The sequence below is a fragment of the Oryx dammah genome, unplaced genomic scaffold, assembly GCF_014754425.2.
Source record: "Oryx dammah isolate SB20612 unplaced genomic scaffold, SCBI_Odam_1.1 HiC_scaffold_29, whole genome shotgun sequence".
Lineage (NCBI taxonomy): Eukaryota > Metazoa > Chordata > Mammalia > Artiodactyla > Bovidae > Oryx > Oryx dammah.
This window is the reverse complement of record NW_024070213.1, coordinates 106,113,644-106,138,717: the sequence shown is the minus strand read 5'-3', so window position 1 is coordinate 106,138,717 and position 25,074 is coordinate 106,113,644. Positions and strand designations below refer to the sequence as shown.

Below are 25,074 nucleotides of genomic sequence, written 5' to 3'. Positions count from 1 at the left end.
CTATATTTTATTATCTTTGCATGGATATAAAGTAAGGCCACCAATAATAAGAATGACTCAGTCCATGAGGGACTTAAAACTGATCTGGCTTTAAAAGCCATTGTGGGGGGTGCCTGCCAGTCAGAGTTAGGTGTCATTTTTCTCTATTATTCCTACTTACACTTTTTGTTAGTACTTCTGTAATAATTAAGAGAAATATTCTTTAAAAGAACAATATTCTGTAATGCTGTTCATGTTCACTAATTATACTTGAAGTGATTAGAAAGAATAGAGAGAAAAATCCACATGGAATATTTGAAATGTATGGGGCTCAAACTACATTAAAGTAATTTAGTAAAAATATATATATTATGTCTCACTGTTTTAATCCCAAATTTGTTTGAAATTATCTTTCTCCTGCAGTTTCTTTAAAATCTGAAGCTATAATCATATGTCCAAGTTTTACAAGGTGCATAGCTTAGCACCATTATATGGTTCATTTTATCATGTTACAATGACTCATCCGTAAATCAGAAATAATAATATGTGATAATTTTGAAAAAAACCCTCTTGATCCACTTTTGCTCTTTTAACTTCCTTTGTTAAGGCTTTCTAAAAATCCCTGCTTTTCTCTTGAGGATCCCTAACGAGAAGGTAGACATTTTAGAGATTCCTAAACTACTGTAGATCCTATGATGTAATAAACATGAATCTTACAGTTCTTGTAGATTTCTTGCTTTCAAAGAATTTATCTTTCTATAAGAAGAGAAAACGACATGCCTGCATGGAGGTAGAAAATTCTTTTGATTTTGAAACTTACTCCAGGCAGTTAATTTTGTGGGTAAGTTATGATATCTGAATTGCTATGAATACAGAATGTTCATGCATTTTAGAAGGTTTTTCTGTAATTGCATCCAGAGCTCCAAAGTACAGAAATAAAACTATGAGTCAGTAATTTCCAGGCAACACCGCGCAGGGCATGAAAGCAAAGTTGAACTGCAGTTGCTTTCCTCAGTGCCACAGCGCTCGCTGTTACTAAAGCCATGGGTCTCTGACTCTTCCTGACTCGTGGACATACCTTTATCTTTGGCCAGATGGTCGTTGCTCTTGCTCTCGGAAGCGCAGCTTGTCTGCCTCCTGCTGTGTCCGCTGGCCTGTGCCCAGCAGGCAGTAATGCGGTGCCAGGGAGTTAGATGGCCTCGTCTGGGGGGCTTTTACCCTGGTGCCTGCCGGTTTCTCGGCCTCCAGATATTGAACACTTGGCCCTTAATAATGTTTGTTTGCATCTTTACAGTTTGGCAAGAGTGACTTGGTCACTCACTGGGCTGCTTTCTCGGGAGATCAGGATAGCTTTCGTTCACCAGTGTATCCTTTGACTAAACCAGGGGTAGCATGGGGTTGTTATCCCATTCCTTCCTACATCTCCTATGCAGATTTTAGTATGATCTTTTTATTAGCCTTAAAACAACACTAAGTTTGGCATTAGGACATATATTATCTCATTTTTTAATCTAAAACATTATTAAAATCTAAACATCATTAGTAGTTATGTATCTAGAACTCACATTTCTTACCCAGTTGTTTGTCTACCCAGAAAGAAAGAAATTGTGGCCTACTAAGTCACTTCTTGGGAGACAAAAAATAGCTTCATAGGAAAATTCTCCAGCAGAGCCTAAAGACCTCACAGGAAATTCTGAGAGTGCAAAGTTGGGATCTGACTCTAGAATTCTCTAGGGAACAGAAGTTTTGTCTTCAATTTATTTCTGATACAAATGGGCATTCCTGATGGAGTATTGAATATAGACCATCCTTTATGTGGGATTGGAGACACCTAGGAGTTTTATTTTTCAGATTGGTCAGGGATGTTTACCTTCTACAGTGATGGGTCTTCTCTTCCTTCATTAGCTATTTAAGGATTTCCTTGGGAAGAATGGGCTTCCCTGGTGGCTCAGATGGTAAAGAATCTGTCTGCAATGCAGGGGTCCTGGGTTTGATCCCTGGGTCAGAAAGATCCCCTGGAGAAGGGAATGGCAACCCACTCCAGTATTCTTGCCTGGAAAATTCCATGGACAGAGGAGCCTGGCAGGCTACATACAGCCCATGGGGTTGCAAAAAAGTCTAACAGAATAGAGTGACTAACACTTGGAAAAAGTATTCTTTAAGCAGAACTCCACATTCACAATTAGATGGATTGTAACAGAACTCTCCTTTTCACTCTGGGAAGACTTAGGGAAGATATCACAGGGTGGTAGCATTTGACCTTATATTTGAAGGATGATAATCAACGCCTTAGATCTGAGTGCCTGAAAAACTATGGATGGAGATTCATAACATTGTGCAGGAGACTGTGACCAAAACCATCCCACAGAAACAGAAATGCAAGAAGGCAAAGTGGTTGTATGAAGAGGCCTTACAAATAGCCGAGAAAAGAGACACAAAAGGCAAAGGAGAAGGGGAAAGATATACCCAACTGAATGCAGAGTTCCAGAGAATACCGGGAAGAGAAAAGAAAGCCTTCTTAAGTGAACAATGCAAAAAATAGAGGAAAGCAGTAGAATGGGGAAGACTAGAGAGCTCTTTGAGAAAATTAGAGATCACATGGGAATATTTCATGCAAAGATGGGTACAATCAAGGACAGAAGTGGCAAGGACCTAACAGAAACAGAAGATATTAAGAAGAGGTGGCAAGAATGCAAAGAACTGTACAAAAAAGGTCTTAATGACCCGGATAAACACGATGGTGTAATCACTCACCTAGAATCAGACATCCTGGAGTGTAAAGTCAAGTGGGCCTTAGGAAACATTACTATGAACAAAGTAGAGATGATGGAATTCCAGCTGAGCTATTTCAAATCCTAAAAGATGATGCTGTTAAAGTGCTGCCATAAATATGTCAGCAGATTTGGAAGACTCAGCAGTGGCCACAGGACTAGAAATGGTCAGTTTTCATTCCAATCCCAAAGAAGGGCAATGCCAAAGAATGTTCAAACTACCATACACTTGTGCTCATTTCATATGCTAGCAAGGTAATGCTCAAAATCCTTCAAGCTATGTCAACAGTATGTGAACTGAGAGCTTCCAGATATAACAACTGGATTTAGAAAAGGCAGAGGAACCAGAGATCAAAGTGCCAACATCTGTTGGGTCATAGAAAAAACAAGGGAACTCCAGAAAAACATCTACTTTTGCTTCGTTGACTAAAGCCTTTGACTGTGGATCATAACGAACTATGAAAAATCTTAAAGAGGTGGGAATTCCACACCACCTTTTCTGCCTGATATGTATGTGGGTCAAGAAGCCACAGTTAGAACTGGACATGGAAAAACAGACTTGTTCCAAATTGGGAAAGGAGTACATCAAGGTTGTATATTGTCACCCTGCTTGTTTAACTTATATGTAGAGTACATCATGTGAAATATTGGCCTGGATGAATCACAACCTGGAATCAAGATTTCCAAGAAAAACAGCAGCAACCTCAGATATGCAGATGACACCAGTGACACACCACTCTAAGGAACTAAGAGCCTCTTGATGAGGGTTAAAGAGGATAGTGAAAAAGCTGGCTTAAAACTCAACATTCAAAAAACGAAGATCAAGGCATTCAGTCCCATCACTTCATGGCAAATAGAACAGGAGAAGTGGAAACAGTGACAGATTTTATTTCTTGGGCTCCAGAATCACTGAGGATGGTGATTTCAGCCAGGAAAAGAAAAGAATGTTCTTCCTTGGAAGAAAAGCTTTGACAAACCTAGGCAGTATATTAAGAAACAGAGTAATCACTTTGCTGACAAGGGTGTATATAGTCCCAGCTGTGGTTTTTCCAGTAGTCATGTGCAGATGTGAGAGTTGGACCATAAAGAAGGCTGAACACCAAATAATTGATGCTTTTGAATTATGGTGCTGGGGAAGACTCTTGAGAGCCCCTTGAATAGCAAGGAGATCAAACCAGTCAATCCTATAGGAAAGTGAATGTTGCTCAGTCAAGTCTGACTCTTTGTGACCCCGTGGACTGTACAGTCAATGAAATTCTCCAGGCCAGAATACTGGAATGGGTAGCCTTTCCCTTCTCCGGACGATCTTCCCAAGCCAGGGATAGAACCCAGCTCTCCACATTGCTGGTGGATTCTTTACCAGCTGAGTCACAAGGGTAGCCAATCTTAAAGGAAATCAACCCTAAATATTTATTGAATGGACTTACACTGAAGCTGAAGCTCCAGTACTTAGCCACCTGATGTGAAGAAACGACTCATTGGAAAGGACTCTGATGCTGGGAAAGATTGAGGGCAGAAAGAGTAGGGGGCGACAGAGGGTGAAATGGTTGAATGGACATGAGTTTGAGCAAACTCTGAGAGATAGTGAAGGACAGAGAAGCTGGGGTACTGCAGTCTGTGGGGTCACAAAGAGTCAGGACTTAGTGACTGAACTTGTAAACAACAAGGCATTAACCAGCATGTTTCTTAGTATTTTCAGAAAATTTCCTTCCGTCTACCTTTCCAATGAATTTTCATATTATTGTAACTACAGAAAAAAAAAAGTATTCTTTTTCTAAGTAAAACCTGCATTTAATATAGAATAAGCATTAGGTTAGCAACAAGAAAAGTGTTACTTTTGAATACTGCAGAAAACAATTCTGCTCTAGCTCATATACACCTAACTTTTTTTCTGGAGACTAGTGCTTCTTACATATTTTATACATATTCATGTACAAAATCACTGATACTTCCAATTCTGGAACTCCCTCTTCTTTCCTGCTTTGCATTAGGACCGTTAAGTGTTATCTTCCAAGGTTCCTTCTTTAGAGTCTCTTTTCAATAGTCAATTAACATTTGAATTTTTCAATTCACCAGACTTTATTAGTGAAGAATCAATAGCATTCTCTTACTTTATCCTACTAATTATCAACTGCAACTTCATATCTTGCTTTCCTGCCTGTTCCTCAGTTAGATTTGGGGATAATAAAGAAGTTTCTTAGGGGCATCTCAAAAATGACTCAGGACCAGACACATATGCCATTTGCCACAGATCCATACCTTCAGTTCAGTTCAGTTCAGTCGCTCAGTTGTGTCCAACTCTTTGCGACCCCATGAATTGCAGCACACCAGGCCTCCCTGTCCATCTTCAACTCCCAGAGTTCACTCAAACTCACGTCCATCGAGTCGGTGATGCTATCCAGCCATCTCATCCTCTGTCATCCCCTTTTCCTCCTGCCCCCAATCCCTCCCAGCATCAGAGTCTTTTCCAATGAGTCACTCTTCGCATGAGGTGGCCAAAGTACTGGAGTTTCAGCGTTAACATCAGTCCTTCCAAAGAACACCTAGGGCTGATCTCCTTTAGGATGGACTGGTTGGATCTCCTTGCAGTCCAAGGGACTCTCAAGAGTCTTCTCCAACACCACAGTTCAAAAGCATCAATTCTTTGGTGCTCAGCCTTCTTCACAGTCCAACTTTCGCATTCATACATGACTGCTGGAAAAACCATAGCCTTGACTAGATGGACCTTTGTTGGCAAAGTAATGTGTCTGCTTTTGAATACGCTATCTAGGTTGGTCATAACTTTTCTTCCAAGGAATAAGCGTCTTTTAATTTCATGGCTGCAATCACCATCTGCAGTGATTTTGGAGCCCCCCCAAAATGAAGTCTGACACTGTTTCCACTGTTTCCCCACCTATTTCCCATGAAATGATGGGACCTTGGCTGGTGATTAAAAAAAAAAAAAAAAAAACTTCCCTTCCAAGAGTTCCTGATAGTATAGGGTTTAACCATCTGTAAAACTTGCCTGACAAATATCTTGAATATAAACACTCAAGATGTGTTGATGTTATATCATTAACTTAATGGAATAGACATCATTCTTTACAGTCCTTCTCCCTACATGTTCTAAAAAAAATACTAAATTTCCTGTAATACACAATATGCCAGAATCTCTGTTCATCTTGGAAAATGGTTTATATATATTTACCATTCATGTCTAACACAGTGACTGAGGAATGCCAAACAGTCCACAAATACTTGATTGAATGCAGAAAATAAATGCATGAGTTAATGTGTGCATGAATGAATAAATTAATTAAATGATCAAAGAATTCTTCTGGTGTTTTCTTCTCTAACTCTCAAATCTCCACCCTCTCTCCATTGGCTACTTCTGCTTAAGTATTTAACATCTTAAATCTGCCTGTCTCTTCATTAAACCCTGATTTGCTTCTCTCCTTCTGGTCACCCACAAACTTTAAAAAAGTTTAGTCTAACCTTACCATCTGCACTTTCCTGATTACTCCCTGATCACTGCAGTCATTTCAGCTCCTCTCTGCAGAAATGGCAATCCTGGGAGTGATTCACAGTATCTTGGTCACTGAGTTCCAAGACCTCTGTTGAATCCACTTGGAAAATAAGTTGCTCTTCACTTGACCTTGTTGAACACTCAGTATTACTAAAACTCTGCTTGGGAGGCTCTTCACATACTAGTGTCTCCTGGTTCTCATACAACTCTGATTTTCTTCTTTTTCTTCATGGTCTTTTTTTTTTTTTTTTTCTTGGTCCCTCTTTAAGACTCATATTTGACCTTATATTTCTCCTTAATATTCTGTACTCCTCTCCATGGATCATACTTTTGCTGTGTTATACTTAATTCCCAGGGTCTATAGGTGTATCCAAACTTAGGCAAACCTTTCTCACAGATGATATAAAAACTCCTGCTGTCCCTATTCTTCAGAAAATTTGTGCAGATATTTAAAGTTTTGTGCAGTGGCTGAGAAAGCAAGTATCCTTAAAGCTCACTTTTTCTGAAGGAATTGCTATCTGTACTTGTAAGCCTCTAGACTTTAATTAATTATAAGAATATAATCTATCTGTTGGGCTTCCCTGGTGGCTCAGGTGGTAAAGAATCTGCCTGCTATGCAGGAGACCCAGTTGGATCTCTAGGTCAGGAAGATCCCCTGGAGAAGGGAATGGCAACCCACTCCAGTATTCTTGCCTGGAGAATTCCATGGACAGAGTACATGGCAGGCTACAACCATGGGGTTGCAGAGTCAGACACATCTGAGTGACTAACACATACAGTCTATATGTTACTAATTGCTACTATCAAACTTTTTTAGGAAGTAAGAAAAAACAGATCATCAGGACGTCTTCTTTTAGGAGTAGAGATTGTAAACTTAATCAACTTCTGGGAAGTGTAAGATTTCCTTTTCTCTCCAGGAACACTCTTACCAGAAAATGCTAAACTCTTGGTCGTATGTGCACACACTGAACTAGGTATATTCTAGCCCACTAGGAAACACAGTCCATCTTAAAGGAAATCAGTCCAGAATATTCACTGGAAGGACTGATGCTGAAGCTGAAACTCCAATATTTTGGCCACCTGACGCCAAGGACTGACTCGCTGGAAAAGACCCTGATGCTGGGAAAGATTGAAGGTGGGAGGAGAAGGGGATGACAGAGGATGAGATGGTTGGGTGGCATCCCTGACTTGATGGACGAGAGTTTGAGTAAGCTCCAGGAATTGGTGGACAGGGAAGCCTGGCGTGCTGCAGTCCGTGGGGTTGCAAAGAATCAGACATGACTGAGCTACTGAACTGACTGAGGAAATGCACCTCACATTCAGTACCTGAAGTACTAACCTGTCTGGATTATTATTGCAGACACTCAGAAGTCTCTGTTTACTGGGAAGAGGCAGTGCATGGATGTTAGAAATCTTACATTTGGGGTAGATACAATGGATGAGACACTTGAACAGCATGTCCTTCTGCACACATTGTTCTTCGTATGCGCAATATTACGTGTTTAGGAATTTGGATCAGCAGTTCTGTGTATCTCAGTGTTAGGTGGAACTAAGTAAGAACTGTTCCCCCTCTACCCAACGTGTACATTCAAATGTACCTCAGACCCCACCCAGCTCTGCTGTCTCCAATACAGCCTAACATAGAAAAGTCAGTTAAAGGACCTGAAGGGATTGTACGCTTCAGCTTGCTGGCTTCCTGCAAATTAGCGATGAACAGTTATAGTAACGGCAGTAGCAATACAGCAGTATCTCTGTCGTTTTTAATTTTTCAGGTTATAACATGCTTTCTCGTGTGTTTTATGAAATGATCCGAGGTCCAGAAACACTGGGGTCACAGTTGTCCTCCATCTTAAAATAGTACAAAAAGGAGACTTAGCCAGGGAAGAGCTGTGGGCAGGCTAGACATGGTGGAAAAGGATGATCCTAGCTGGGTGGCTGATCCCACCGGGGACAGCGTTTTCTCCTGACAGAATGTGAGAGTACGATTCAGTGTCTCAGAAGTCGAATACTGGGGTTGGAAGTGGGTGATGTTGCCTCATGTTGGCAGTCACTGTGTTTGCCTCACCTTCCATTTTCCCATATCAGCACTATGAAATCACTGCTTCCCTTGGTGTCTTGTGTGAGCACCAGAGAGTAGGGTTTTGAAAATCTTTAAAGTTTACAGTATCTAAATTTATAAACTATAAAGCATCTCACAAGTTTCTGTGTCCAGAAAATACACTGAGTGGTTATTTTTGATAGGTGATATTCCTACTGGGAACTGGTATGAGAATTTACTGATTTATTTATGTAAAGATAGATAGATATGGGCTTTGCAGGTGGTGCAGTAGTAAAAAATCCACCTGTCAATGCGCGAGGCACAAGAGACGCAGTTTTGATCCCTGGATCTGGAAGATCCTGTGGAATGGGAAATGGCAGCCCACTCCAGTATTCTTGCCTGGAAAACTCTGTGGACAGAGGAGCCTGGTGGGCTGCTGAGCCCACGGGGTCACAAAGAATTGGACATGACTGAACACACGCACGCACAGATAGAGGTGAGCCTTTGCCGTATGTGTGTGCTTAATTGCTCAATCGTGCCTGGCTCTCTGCGACCCCATGGACTGGCTTCTCTGTCCTTGGGATTCTCCAGGCAAGAATACTGGAGTGGGTTGCCATGCCTTCCTGCAGGGGATCTTCTCAACCCAGGGATTGAACCCAGGTCTCCCGCATTGCAGGCAAATTCTTTACCATCTGAGCCACAAGCGATCTTCCCAACCCAGGAATCGAACTGGGGTCTCCCACATTGCAGGCGGATTCTTATGTATAATCCCTGTTTAATACTATGGAAAAAAAAGAAGGAAATTGAAGAGGAAATTGATTACAAAGAACAGATATATGCTATCTTCTATTTTATATGCTCACATGTCTTCATGAGTTCATAGGGGTGAGAAATAACATAGGTCTGGATTGTCATGAAAAGGAAGAATAGGAGAGGGAAGAGTGGGGAGACACATTGTTTGTGAAGATAAGACTATTCATGGGATGTTTCATTGGATCATCTCACTACACAACAAGACTGGCAAAGGTGGCAGTTGGTACCTTGATATGTCAAAAATAAATTGATTTATTTGCCTATGGTGGAAGGAAATTTCCCTTAAAAGTAATATAATGATGCATTTCTGGTTCCTTTTTGCAGATGTTATGCTTCTTACCAAAACAATGATTGATGCTAATCACTATCTGAATGCCAAGATGGTGTGCCTTTGGTGCCCTTCTCGGAAACTACAGTTACCCCTCCGTGAATTTGCTATGTCTTGGTCAGCTGCTTCACCCACAATTAGACATGATCTATCAGGTTTAGGGGTTACAATTCAATGTGGGACTTGAATTGTTCTTACTCATCATGGCAGAAAATGATTACTTCTGTCTTTATTACCACTTTCATCCTAATTCTCATGCTCTGTTTTTATATAAGGTTGCCATTACCACCTGGAGCGTTTTCAGGACTCTGGAAGAATCAAGAGGCATTCAAGCATTTATACTTCGAAAAATTTCCTGTAAGAATTTTGTTATTCTTTTTTTAAACTCACCTTACATACTTCTCTGTAGTTCTTGCCTGTTACATTGAGCAGCTTACTCTTAGAATCGTGGATCACAAAGCTACCCTTAAAGGTTATCTGGACCAGTTTCCAGACCTCAGAGGGGAAGAATGCCCAAAGCTCAAATGTCTAAATAAGTCATTTTAATATTTTTTTATCAGTTTCTGGACATAGAAATATCTTAGTTTCTTTTATTTTTTTTTCTGAGAGTTAACAGCCTTTCATTTTAGGGAAGGTTTTGCTAAACTAAAACTTTTGGAGACTTTCTATATGATTTCTTGCATTGGATTCCTCCTCACAGACTGGGAACACCTGATCGGAACTGGACAGTTGTCATTAGAACCTCGTTAGTGGTAAAGAACCCACCTGCCAGTACAGGAGACATAAGAGACATGGGTTCCATCTGTGGGTTGGCAAGATCCCTTGGAGGACGAATGGCAACCCGCTCCAGGATTCTTGCCTGGAGAAGCTCAGGACAGAGGAGCCTGGCAGGCTACAGTCCCTAGGGTTGCAAAGAGTCAAACACAACTGAAGCAACTTAGCACTCATGCACACCTCCTCTGTATGAACAAAATTTGAGGAACATTTGTTCTGCTTGCCAGAAATTGTATTTTTTTAATCCCTTTGCCTATTATTGGCATTTATTCCTGAGTGCCCTCTGAGTTCTTTATTTTAAAATACAAATACAGCATAAAGACAGTATACTCAACATCCAACTTTAGTGCTTTGGATAACAAAAAGTATCTTTTTGCATTCTGTTTTATCCTTTTCCTGTTACTCTGTGGTTTATGTTTATAATAGTATATAATTGATAATACACAAAAGGGTCCCACTCTCATCTTGCTGCTGTCTTTTCACCTCTATTTCTTTCCCTTAGAGAAATACCTGGTCCTCATTATGCACTGGGTAAAAAAAGAATGAATGATTAGAATTGCATTAAAAAACAAAGGTGAGTCTAAGTACTTAGCATTCTATCCTTTTTATTTGTGAGTGAAGGAAACCTAACCTAATCAACTAGACAAATGACAAGAATTAAAATAGCTTCCTTGAGAAAGACATCTCAGGTTAAATGACCTCAGTAGCCAAGATTAAACATGCCCCCAAGGAACTGTGGCCAAGAGGATTTGTCTAGAATTGACGCCAACAAGCCCCATCTATCTGCCCAATGGGCCCCAGTCAAATCATCAGAGAACTGATGTGATTAATTACAGCCTGACAGTAACATATGATATGCGAGTGTGGTTTTCAACATGAGCACCTTTAACAAAATTGAAAGCTCCTTCAAAGCCCCATGAACCGTAGTTTATGATTAAATTAGATATAGTGAATCTCTACTCTCTCTTGTTACCTCAGCCCTTCAACTGAACAGCTCAGAAGGGTTGAGTAACTTGCACACTGTTTAGAGGAACAGAGCTGACTTTTGGACCCATAATTTCTGGCTCCAGGGCCCATGTTCTTAACTGTATTCTAGATTGCCTTTCTTATAGTAATTGCTGTAAGAGTTGCCAATTATTGAGGATTTATGATGTGCCTCAGTCTGCCCTCTTTATATGCTCCATCTCATTTACGCTCTCATAGCCTTATAAGGCGTGGCCCATTACCCTGTTTAATAGATGAGCATACTGAGTCTTAGGAAGATTAAGAAACACAAATAGTGACTTGCCTGGATTTATCTGGAAGCCCAAGGTCATCATACAGATATTAACGCAATTCTGAAGCATTAGGGGAAGAAATATTTCTTTCTTTCTAATTCTTATTCTTGATTTTTCATTCTCTTGTGACATCTGGACCAGTGAAACTGTACTGCTACTCTGAGTTGACAAAAAATTAAGTTATATACTTACTATTTAATTATAATTTCACTGAAGCTCGAGTCCAATCTAAATCTATGTTAACAAATTAGTGGTCTATTTTTGTAATAATAATTATTATACTATATATATATAAATAAATAGAGAGCTTTAAGACCTTTACAAATTAACACAAGAAATCTATCAAAGAACTACTTTTGCAATACTGTAGCATACTGGAAATATTGAGCTATTACTTCTCCATTAAAAGAAGAAATTGGGTTCGTAAACTTTGAAACTCTCAGTTCAAATGCTTAGCTTCAACATATATAAGAACACTTTAATTTATTCCTGGGTGTCAAGGGGGCCAAGAGATTCTATTAATAGTAAGCTTTCAAAATCAGAACTAATGGAATTCAATAGGCTAGTTGTGAGAAAGCCAAATGCAAACCTATTTTTATCCTATTTTATATTTTACCAAGATTAAAAATAATTATATTACCTAATACTAGATGCTAACCAGACATTATTTATTCTTTATTTTCAGGGTTACTATGACACCATGGATGCTGGGTACATGGATGAAGAAGGCTACGTGTATGTTATGTCTCGAGTTGATGACGTGATAAATGTTGCAGGTCACAGGATTTCTGCTGGTGCCATTGAGGAGGTATTGATGAATATTGGTCTTTTATTCTAGATAGTATTTAGGGACAGAACTAAGGTAAAGTCAATACTGAGGTTGTCATTTGACCTGAAAAATGATCAGGCCCTTCCTTTGAAGCATAGGCTTGGTGATCACTCAGGTATTTCCCTCACCTGCCTTTCTCTCCTGTGGATTTTCCTGTTCTCCATATTCCCCCGATTTATGCTTGCATAACAGAGAGGAATTTTAAGCACTTACCTATATTTGTAATTTATGGCAGAGTCTGTATACATTTGCACCTCGATCTTGCTACTTGATTGCTTCTAGCATCTTGATTTGCTCTTGTTTGATAACCAGGTTTGTATATAGTCTTTACTTGGTGTGATATTTAAACACTTTATTGTACTCTTAAATCCTGAGAATTTTCTTCCAATGTAAATTATACCAAGTCTCCAGAAGAGTATTTTAAAATGTTCTCTCTCTTTTTTTAATTTACCTTAAAATAGAGTAAAATGCTCCTTTTTATTGTGTAATGCTTGTGCTAAGTTGCTCAGTCGTGTGTGACTCTTTGCAACCCCATGGACTGTAGCTCACCGAGCTCCTCCGTCCATGGGATTCTGCAGGCAAGAATACAGGAGTGGGTTGCTGTTCTCTTCTCCAGGGGAATCTTCCTGACCCAGGGATTGGACTCATGACTCCTGTGTCTTTGATTGGACTCATGACTCCTGTGTCTTTCCTGCATTGAAAGTGGATTCTTTACTGCTGAGCTACCTGGGAAGCCCTTATTGTGTAATACTTGTATAGATTCTTATAACCATCACAAACAAACAGGATAAAGAAAAATTTCAGCACTGCCAAAGAGGTCCCCTATTTATTCTGACCCTTCCCATGCCTAACCCCTGGGAACTACTAATTTTTTTCTGTTCCTATGTTGTTTTTGCCTCCTCTAGAATGTTGTATAAATGGAATAATGCAGTATGTAACCTTTGGAGACTGGATTATTTTATTTGAGATCCATTCAAGTTGTTGTGTGTATTGATAATTAATCCTTTTATGTTTCTGTGCAGTATTTCATTGTGTGGATATACTAACCCATTTGTGTTTCCTTTATCATTAAAGGGTTTTTTTGTTTGTTTGTTTTTTAATGCTTCTTGGAGAAGGCAATGGCAGCCCACTCCAGTACTCTTGACTGGAAAATCCAGTACTCTTGCCTGGTAGGCTGCAGTCCATGAGGTCGCTAAGAGTTGGACGTGACTGAGCGACTTCGCTTTCACGAAATGCTTCTAGTCTGAGACAGTTGTAAATAATGCTGTTGTATACATTCAAGTTTTTGTGCAAAAAATTAGTTTTCATTTCTCTAGGTTAAATACTAATAGTGAGTTTGCTGGGTTACACTGGTAAGTGTATGTTTAAGCTTATAAGAAATTGCCAGATGGTTTTCTAGAGTGGCTGTGCCATTTTATATTCCCATGCGTAGAGTCTGAGTGCTCTTGTTTCGTCTCATCTTTATTAGTACTTGGAATTGTCATTATTCCCAATTTTAATCATTCTAATCGATATGTAAAGGTATATCATTGTGCTTTAAATTTGCTCGTCTGTAATGACTAATGGGGCTTGCCTGCTAGCTCAGTGGTAAAGAATCCACCTGCTAACACAGCAGACGTGGATTTTGATCCCTGGGTTGGGAAGATCCTTGGAGAGAAAAATGGCAACCCGTTCCAGTATTCTTGCCTGGGAAATCCCATGGACAGAGGAGCCTGGTCCATGGGATCACAAAGGAGTGAGACACGGCTTAGTGACTACACAGCAGCAACAGTGACTAGTGATGCTGGAAACCTTTTCTTGTGTTTATTTGCCATTCATATATCTGGTGAAATATCTGTTAAAATCTTCTGCCTATTTAAAAAAAATACATAGACTCCTGGGGATTATACACACACACACACACACACATATGATGATGATGATGATCTAGTCACTAAGTTGTATCCAGCTCTTGCAACCCCATGGACTGTAGCCTTTCGGGCTCCTGTATATATATGTAAACTCTCAAAACTGAGCAATAAGAAAAAACCCCAATTTTTAAAAAATAGGCAAAAGATTTTAACAGATATTTCACCAAAGAAGATACATTTGTGTGTGTGTGTATATATATTTACATATATATATATTCTGGATACAAGTCCTATATTTTCTAGTCTGTGACTGGTCTCTTTATTCTCTTAAAAGTGCTTTTAATAGCGCTTGCTCGCTCAGTCATGTCGGACTCTCTTGCAACCCCATGGAGTGTAGCCTGCCTGGTTTCTCTGTCCGTGGAATTTTCTAGGCGAGAATACTGGAGTGGGCTGCTATTTCCTACTCCAGGGGATGTTCCTGACCCAAGGATCAAAAGAACCTGCATCTCCTTGTCTCCTGCGTTGGCAGGTGAATTCTTTACTGCTTAATGAAGTGAAGTGAAAGTCGCTCAGTCGTGTCCGACTCTTTGCAACCCCATGGACTGTATAGTCCATGGAATTGTCCAGGCCAGAATACTGGAGTGGGTAGCCTTTGTCTTCCCAACCCAGGGATCGAACTCAGGTTTCCCACATTGCAGGTGGATTCTTTACCAGCTGAGCCACAAGGGAATCCCAAGAATACGGGAGTGGGCAGCCTATCTCCCTATGCTCCCTTCTCCAGCATATCGGAGGATTAAGCCATCTTAATAGAGCAAAAGTCTAATTCACCATTTTTTTTCTTTTATGGATCATGGTATTTATCTAAGAACTCTTTCCTAAACCAAGGTCATATTTTCTTCTTTGTTTTCACCTAACGTTATGTAATTTTGCCATTTACCCTTAATTTTATTTTTTTTTACATTTTACATCAATTTACATTTACATTTTGAGCATTTTTTTTAATATGGTGCAAGGTACAGGTTGAGGATTTTTTAAAATATGGATGTTAATTATTCCACGTGTCATTTGTTGACTGGACTTTCTCTATTGAATTGCCTTTGCACCTTTGTAGAAAAGTGGATCTTTTTCCAGAGTATCTTCCATTTTTTTAATCTCTGTGTTTTTCTTGTCACCAATACTTTTCTGTCTTGATACTATTGCATTATATAATGTCTAAGAATTGAATAGTGTCCACAGTTTTCAAAATTTCTCCACTTATTCAAAATTGTTGTGGATATTCTGTTCCTTTACTTTTCCATATATATTTTAGAGTGAGCTTTTCTATAGTTAAAATTAATCCTGCATGGATTTTTAATTGCAATTATGTTAAATCTGTAGACTGATTTGAGAAAAATTGATATCTGGACTATAGTGAATTGTCTAATCCATGAATTTCATACATCTCTCATTTATTTACTTTTTTTGATGTTACGTTAACATGTTATGTTTAAGTATGTAGAATATTTTCTTAATTTATACCTTAGTATTTAGTTTTTTGAGCTACTATAAATAGAAGTTAAAAAAAATTGTTTTCCAAATTTTCTTGGGCTTCCCTGGTAGCTCAGCTGGTAAAGAATCTGCCTGCAATGAAGGAGACCTAGGTTCAATCCCTGGGTTGGGAAGACCCCCTGGAGGAGGCATGGCAAGTCACTCCAGTATTCTTGCCTGGAGAACCCCATGGACAGAGGAGCCTGGTGGGCTGCAGTCCACGGGGTCGCAAAGAGTCGGACACAACTGAGCAATTTCACTGGGCCTAGTTTTTATTTTAATCCGATTTTACAATTTATATCTCTTAACTGATGTTTTTAAGACCATTTACGTTTAAATCAAGTATTGATATATTTATGTCTCCAGGTTTATTATTAGCTTCCTTTTTTCCTTTCCTCTTTTTATTTCCTTCATGTTATATTTTCCTCCTTTTTTTTTTCCTTTTTTTTTTTTAGTTAGTTATTTTTGGCTGCACTGAGTCATCATTGCGGCACGCGGGCATTCTCTAATCGTGGCAAGCAGGGGCCACTCCTTCTTGGGGTGGGTGGGCTTCTCATTGTGGTAGCTTCTCCTGTTGCAGAGCACAGGCTGTACGCACGGGGACTTAGGGGTCGTAGCACAGGGATTCGGCAGTTGTGGCGCGCGGCATTGGTTGCTTTGCAGCACGTGGAATCTTCCCCAGACCAGGGATCGAGCCCATGTACCCTGCATCCCAGGCAGATTCTTATCTACCGTACCACCAGGGAAACCCCTCTCCCTTCTTTTAAGTCATTTGGTTGTTTTTTTGTAACTTCCATTTCTTTGCTGAGAACCTCTCCATTCGTTCCAAGGGTGCTTGCCCACACTTTTGGGCCATGCTGCTGTGGGGTTTTTAATATTTTATCTTTGTTAATTTTACCCCTAATGTGTATATGTGATGTTCTGGGTCAAAAACAGATTTCTTAATGCTAAGTGCACTCTTACTCTAGGTCTTATCCCTAGGTGACCCAACAAGAGCCAATGGGAAATTTCCCTACATAAACACACCATAGATGAGAGACAAGGAAAATAACTTTTCTCTGCTTATAAAGAGGCAGGAGGCAACTGTTTCACTCTTCCTAAAGAGGTCTCCTTGGTAACATAATGGCCTGAATCTAAACTCCAGCTCTTTGATATGTACATAACATCTCTCTAGGAGGCACATAACATCTCTCTAGGAGGCAGATAGCCCTGTGTGTCTCAACTTTTATAACCTAGAAATGTTTCCAACTTCTAAAACCGTCTTTTTCGACATGAAAATAGTGAGCCAGTCTCCTCAGCATCTTGAGTTTAACCTAGGGATCTAGTCTGTGCTTGCATGCTAACTTGCGCCAGTCTTGTCTGACTCCTTGCGACCCTGTGGGCTGTTTCCCACGAGGCTCCTCTGTCTGTGGGATTCGCCTATCAAAAAATATTGGAGAGAGTTGGCGTTTCCTCCTCCAGGGGATCCTGACCCAGGGATAAACCGGCATCTCTTAAGTCTCCTGCATTGGCAGATAGGTTCTTTACCACTGGTGCCACCTGGGAAGCCCCAGGAATCTTGTCTAGGCTGTAAGCGTTTTGTAGCCCAAGGAAATTAGAAAATTTTATTATCCTGTCATATTAGAGCAGTTAACTAACCAACAGCTATTGATCAAATTCTCAAGGTATTTGAAGAGTCTCAGAAGGCCAGGTTTTTTATAGGAGCAATGAGAAATCTAGAAAAGTTTTATTTTCCTGAACTGGAGGGGTCCCCAGCCTCCAGGATCTAATGCCTGATGATCTGAGGTGGAGCTGATATAATAATAATAGAAATAAAGTGCACAATAAATGCAATGTGCTTGAATCATCCTGAAACCATCCCCCCTCCCCCCCACCCCTGTTCCATTGAAAAATTGTCTTCCATGACACTAGTCACTGGTGCCAAAATGGTTGGGGAACATTGCTCTACAGATATAATAGCTACATTAAAATTTTTATCTGGTATTTCTAATACTTGGGTCATCTTGGGTTTGGCATTTGTTGAGCATCTTTTTTAAAGAGGTGTTTCAGTTCAGTTCAGTCGCTCAGTCGTGTCTGAGTCTTTGCAACCCCATGGACTGCAGAATATGTCAGGCCACCCTGTCCATCATCAACTCCCGGAGTTTACTTAAACTCAGGTCTATTGAGTTGGTGATGCCATCCAACCATCTCATCCTTGTTGGCCCCATCTCCTCCCTCCTTCAGTCTTTCTCAGCATCAAGGTCTTTTCAAATGAGTCAGTTCTTTGCATCAGGTGGCCAAAGTAATGAAGTTTCAGCTTCAGCATCAGTCCTTCCAATGAATATTCAGGACTGATTTCCTTTAGGATGGACTGGTTAGATCTCCATGCAGTCCAAGGGACTCTCAAGAGTCTTCTCCAACACCACAGTTCAAAAGCATCAATTCTTCGGTGCTCAGCTTTCTTTATAGTCCAGCTCTCACATCCATACATGACTACTGGAAAAACCATAGCCTTGACTAGATGGACCTTTATTTGCAAAGTAATGTCTCTGCTTTTTAATATGCTGTCTAGGTTGGTCATAGCTTTTTTTCCAAGGAGCAAGTGTCTTTTAAGTTCATGGCTGCAGTCACTATGTGCAGTGAGTTTGGAGCCCAGTAAAATAAACTCTGTCACTGTTTTCACTGTTTTCCCATCTATTTCCCATGAAGTGATGGGACCGGATGCCATGATCTTCGTTTTCTGAATGTTGAGCTTTAAGCCAACTTTTTTACTCTCCTCTTTCACTTTCATCAAGAGGCTCTTTTGTTCTTCACTTTCTGCCATAAGGGTGGTGTCATCTGCATATCTGAGGCTATTGATATTTCTCCCGGCAATCTTGATTCCAGCTTGTGCTTCCTCCAGCCCAGCATTTCTCGTGATGTACGCTGCATATAAGTTAAATTAGCAGGATGACAATATACAGCCTTGACGTACTCCTTTCCCGAGGTGTTTAGGTTTTCTGAATTCGTTTACATTATGATTATAATTTACATTATGATATTCTGGATCCTTTTAAAGTCATCTGGATTTATATTCTTGTGACTGTTTCTTTTAGCAGATGGTCAGCCCAGTTAAGATCAGACCACATGTCCTTACGCACTTTCTGTGGATTGTGGTTCCAATCTCAGTCTTGTTTTCAAAGCCTGTACAGTACTGTTCTGGTCCATCTCACTGTGTCTTTTTCCCAGAGGCCAATCTGAAACTCAGGTGCTCAGAATTTTTGTGGTGCTGATTCTGGTGGGATTCATGCATGCACAATTTTGGGGGTAGACTCAGGACATCATACTCACATTCAAAATAATCCCTTTTTTAGCTCCTTTCTCTCTGTGGTCTTCTCCTTTTGGTTCTCAGGGCTCTCCCTTACTGTTCTACCCAGTATAAAGTCAGGCTTCAGCCTCCTGGCAGCCCTCCCAGTGTTCAACCTGCACAGTCTATCTGCACAGTGTCCCTGAGGGGAGGAAGGAACTCGTCTCTTTGCTAGCACTTGCCTTCCATAGGACAAAGGGAATCAGTAGGGATCCATTCTCAGGGACTGGATGTTCACTAGTGGGGCGGGCAAGTGGCGTGGAATCTTCCCAGGCTCTATTGATTTGGGATAGGGGAGTGGGCGGGGCTCCATATCCAGGATCTGCTGCATAGCAATGGTGGAGAAGGGAAAGGACACAGCTTTGTGGCTGTGTTCACCTGGTGAAAGGTGTGGAGAGTCAACAAGGTCACTACATCTCTATAGGAAGGAAGAGGGGCACTGCTTCTAGGTTGGTATCCATCAGGGTTGGAGTAGGGAGGATGAAACCAAATGATTCTGTTCCCCAGTTCCTTTGCTTCTTTTCCTGGGCCTCTGGGTAGATACTGCAAGCATCACTAGGGCTTTTTCTGTCCATATTTTGGACTACTGTAGAACCCAAGCCAGAATATATAGGAGGCAAAACCAACGAACCATAACCACAGCAAAACCCAGAAGCTTCTGAGCAAACAGAAAACAGGGGACTCAACCACCGGGTTGCCTCTCAAGTTCTGATGGAGTCTTCTTGTACAAAGTATGGCCCAGAGTACTCCATTGCAAGTAGTGGAAGTGATAGGGTGGAATGTATCTACTCTGGTTTTTTTGGAGCCAAACCCATAACAGTTTTTGAATGAAATGGGGAACACTGCCATATAGATAAAAGAATATGCTTAAAATAGTATGATTGATAATGCAGTATGATCAGAGTATGCAGAAACATAGTTTAGTTTTCCTCTACTTAAAAGATGGTCACTTTCTCTAAAGGTTATACTTCAGCTCAGACTTACTGACTTAACCCTATTTGTCATGAAGGCCTTCTTTTCACTTAGTGACAGTGTGATATTATTTGAGTAAAAGAAAAGAATTTTATAAAATATTTTGGAACATGTGACTTTTATCTGCTGTTATAATATTGTCTTGTTTTTAACCAACTGTGAATTTTGTGATAACCTAAAATTGAAATTTACGCTTCATGTATTTTGGCGTGTTGACAAAAGGTGGTTCCAGGTGCATGAACTTTTAATTTCTTACTCATAGATTACCTCCAGTATTCACCTGCATTTCTGCCAGACTCAGCTGATCAAAATACAGAGCTTACATATGCCTAACTCTTATCAGTCACAATTCTTGGTTCTCTTTTATCTTTAGAAGGAAAATGCCAACTTATTCAAATATAGATTGTACTTTAATATGTTTCTACTGACATGCTTCTCACTGTATGTAACAGTAGAATGAGGCAAGCAGAAGATAGGCAGTTAAAAATGGCAAAATTGAAAAATAAAAGGACAGGATCCATGGTATCTAATAAGAATTTTGCCAGTGGGTCTTAAGAGTTCTTATAGCACACAGCAAGACACCTCTCAGGGTTAAGCCTTCTTGAAGTGAATGTCTCCCTTCATATGAATGAAATGATTCTCTTTACTGCATATTTATGTCTAATAAGGAAATTAACAATATCTTAACTCATATCAAGTTTGTCTTCTCCATATTAGAATCTGTTAGAGGGTTGTGAGCCAATATTTTTACTGGCTTTTTCCTAGCACCTAGAAAAATTGCTTAACAAATTGATAATATGTGTATGAGATGTTTATATTGATGACATTACCAGCTTTTACTACAGGTCCTCAAATTTTATCCTTAAATGCTTTTTCAGGATTCTCAGCAATGAATACTGGATTCTACTCTGATTCTACTCTGATTTTTTGAAATAGGACTTGAGTGTCTTAATCCACTGGGAGTATTATTTGTGGAAATAAAAATACTGTTTTTTTTATATACAGTGAAAATATCTGAAAGTGAAAGTGAAAAGTGAAGTCGCTCAGTCGTGTCCAACTCTTTGTGGCCCCATGGACTGTAGCCCGTCAGGCTCCTCAGTCCATGGAATTTTCCAGGCAAGAGTACTGGAGTTGGTTGCCATTTCCTTCTCCAGGGGATCTTCCCAACCCAGGGATCGAACCCGGGTCTCCCGCACTGCAGGCAGACGCTTTACCATCTGAGCCACCAAATATCTGAGCTTTATTAATTTCCCATGGTAACATTTGACAGTTTATTACCTTATATAAGACTAAATCAAAGAGAAATTCTACTAAAATGACTACATCAAAAATATATCAGGGAACTATTAGTATGTTTTTCTCTTCTCAACATTGTTGTTTAGTCGCTAAGTCGTGTTCTACTCTCCTGTGACTCCATGCACTGTAAGCCTGCCAGGCTCCTTGGTCCACGGGATTTCCTAGACAGTAATACTGAAGTGGGGTGCCATTTCCTCCAGGGGATCGTCCTGACATAGGGACCTGCATCTCCTGTATTACAGGCGAATTCTTTACCACTGAGCCACAAGGGAAACCCCACCATAAAAGAACAGAATTCTAGGATGGCTTTTAGAAATTTAAGAGGACATTATTCTTGCAGATCTCAACACATGCCTTCTATAAATATTAGGTAATAACCAAATCTGTTTTGAACAGTCTTGAAAGCCTAGCATCTAGCTGGACACTAGGGACTTCTGGTGGAAGTTCAAGGTATTCTTAAAAAAGTTGTGTCCTGACTCTCCTAGTTCAGGTCTTGTGAGCCCAGATTATTAGGAGTCAATATGGTCCTTCTGCTTAGCTCTCTTTTACTTTTGAGAACAGATCTTTTCTTTTCATCTGCAGGGAGCAAATTGGGCTCCCTGATTTCATTATTTTGCTTGTAACTTAAGTTTTAGTTTGTTAAAGAATCCTAGGAGTATCCTTGGGAACTTGGAAATCTGGTATTAAAATACTGTATTTAAAGCCTGGGGCTTCCTTAGTGGCTCAGACGGTAAAGAATCTGCCTGCCATTCAGGAGACCCAGGTTTGATCCTTGGGTCCAGTGGATCCCCTGGAGAAGGGAATAGCTACCGACTCCAGTATTCTTACCTGGAGAATCCCATGGGCAGAGGAGCCTGGTGGGCTATAGTCCATGGAATCGCAGAGTTGGACACAACCCAGCGACTAACACTCACTTTCAAAGCCTAGGGGAGCATTCACATAAAATTTGCCCTTTGTTCTGACCAAACTGTCACTGTTTGTTTTTCCAAGTTAGCTATTTTGTTCACTATTTTAGGAATGATTTCTTCAAGATTGGATACATTTCTAAAAAGGATGCATTCAACAAAGATGCTATGCAATTTCATTTCCACCCAATATTAAACAAATATTGATTTAAATAGTTGTGAAATTGCTGAATATTTTTCTAGGGACTGATATGAACATTGATGAAGATGTGGAAGCTGATGGTTTTCTAGATCACTCTAGTATCAGAACAAAGAAAACAATATTCCTCCTCTTCCTACTGCAGAGACAATCTTCCACTGCAGAGTGGCTCTTACCAGGGTGCTTGATTTAAACAAATTTTTCTAAAATTAAAATATTCAAAGCATAATTGAGAAACCTGTGTAATTTAGCCAACTAAAACCCTAAAATTCATTAAAATTTATGCAAAAATGGCAGTACCCCAGAAACAAAGACAGTTTGTTACCATAGCATTGATGTGCTCGCTTGGGGCGAAACAATCACCTTTTAAGTTGTATCACATTTTGGGTACTTGAGTGCCAGTTCACTACAGATGCTCATGGATTTTATATGGAGGGAATGTATGAATGTGGCTTTTGATTTCTCCCCATGTAGGACATTTGGTTGGCTTCTGTCTCTTAAATGTTGCCAAGACATATTTTGATGCTTTTCTTTTTAACGAGTCAGTTGTTGAAATCATTATTTGGCATGCAAATACTCTCTGTGGAGCCAACACAGAAAGCTGCCTCCTGCCTGTATGGCATCTTTTTAGCACTGATAGATTAATATAATGTTTTATCCACTATAATGAACTTTATTTACAGATGACGTGGAATTCTGGAAAACAACATGTTTGTCACAGATTTTTAAGAATTTGTCTTCAGTCTGCAAAAATAGGAAGCTTTGATACTACAATTGTGTTATATATTACTTCTGATTTTAAAATACTCTCTGCCCTTCTAGAAAAACCAGTTAGCATTTTCCCATCCTATTCTAAAAACACTGCAACTGAGGATGGAAATTAAAATAACCAGGTGAAATAATAGCACATTAGAAGTTTTTGTTGTTCAGTTCAGTTAAAATCACAGTCATACTGGTTAGGTGACAAAATATCTGGATGTATGATTTTTTAAACAGTGATTTAAACTAAAACTAAAAGCTGCTATAGAAGCACCAGTGAACACGTCAGTAAATGAGTTTTTGACAATTAAAACTCTGGCTAGATAGGTTAAATTATTTTTCTCTATCCATGAAGGGAGTGTTAAGAATGAAAGGGAGTTGGAATGAAAGGATCAAATCTAGCAAGTCTGTGTCCTCCCTGCTATCGAGAGGGTATTTATTGTCTTCCATGATTGGCGACTGTCAATACTGACTGCCGGAACAAAACTCTCGCAGTAAAATGTGACTCTGCTCTTAACATATGGACCTTACCAAACGGGAAAGCTATAGGAAACCTTTTGAGAGTTCATGCTCAAGCAGTGAGAGAAGGTGGTATTTTATCATCTGCATAGTGTGTTTTGCAGAAGTTTTTGAGTCTGTACCAACTGAAGGAGAGGGTGTGGACACACTTACCTCAGCAATGAAGTTAAGAAAACAATAGTATAAAAATCATTTATTTAACTCATACTATCCAGAGCACTGTAGGAGTCAAAAACTATATGGATGGCAAGTCTCACAACTGAATGTCTCGCGCCTGATGCTGATGATAGGATATGGGAAATGCTGATTTGCATGCTTAATTAGGGGCAGTGTGTGGCAGTCCACTGGGTTTGTACCAAACATTCTAGTAGTTCATCGAGGCTTCTAGGAGTTTGGAGAAGAGAAAGCTCATTTTCAGCTTGGACCAATTTTTAACTTTTTTCTGTGGAAAGTTAGGGATTTTTAGTGACATGTCAAATTTTGTTGGTTCTTCTCTTCCCTCTCTGAATGTAACTTTTTCACGGAGTTTTTCAGCTTTTCCTTCTTCATACAGTCATTAGATATCAGAATTCTTTAAGGCTTTTGCCCTTTTTTTCTCCCTGCTTTGTCCCCAAATAATTTCATCCATGTCTATGGCTTTCATGATCATTAATTGCATTCAAATACACATTTTAAGGTAAAGACTCTCTTCAGATCCAACTGCCTCAACTTGGGTATCTTTAAAAGTACTTCAAATGGAATATTTCCAAGACTTAATATGTGATTTTTCCTCCCAAGCTTGGTCCTCCACTAGTATTTTCTGGCTTAGAAAATGACACCAGCTATTCAGGCCAAAACCACAGAATCGTTTTTAACCCCTTTGACTTCTTGCTTCATATCCCATTTATCATCAAATTTTGTCCATTTTACCTCTAAAAAAACTCTGGATCTTTTTGTACCCCCTCCTATGACCTCAGTCTACTCTTATAGCCTCTTGAGGGTTTTCCCTGTGTAAACTATGGCACCCACATTCAACAACCCTTTGTTTATTCTTCACAATGAAACCAAAGTAAGTCTGTGTTTCTCAGAATCCACACTGAAGGGAAAGAACCCAGTTGGTAAAGGCTACATATTGTACAGTTCCAAATATATTAATGTTCTGGATAAGAACTTTGGAGACAGTAAAAAAGAGCAGTGGTTGCCAGGAGTTATTGAGAAGTGAGGGATGAAGAGGCAGAACACAGGGGATTTTAGGGCAGTGAATGTACTCGTAGAATACTGTAATCATGGCTATGTGGCATAAAGCCCATCAAGTGTACACCAAGCCTGATGTCAGCTCTGGAGTAGGGTGATAGTGGTGTTCGTGGTGGCTCCCCTGCTGTAATGACTGCGCTGCTCTGGGGAGGGATTTTGATGATGTGGAGGTTGT

General features: G+C 39.9%; 1 protein-coding gene across 1 annotated transcript in view; it reads left to right on the top strand.

The window, feature by feature from the left end:
- The window catches only part of ACSS3 (acyl-CoA synthetase short chain family member 3), a 168,225-nt gene that overhangs the window by 136,282 nt on the left and 6,869 nt on the right, over positions 1 to 25,074 (top strand). The window contains exons 12-13 of the mRNA XM_040234490.1: positions 9,710 to 9,791; positions 12,171 to 12,293. Of these exons, the coding sequence (XP_040090424.1) occupies positions 9,710 to 9,791; positions 12,171 to 12,293 (205 nt within the window). The remainder of the gene's footprint in view (positions 1 to 9,709; positions 9,792 to 12,170; positions 12,294 to 25,074) is intronic.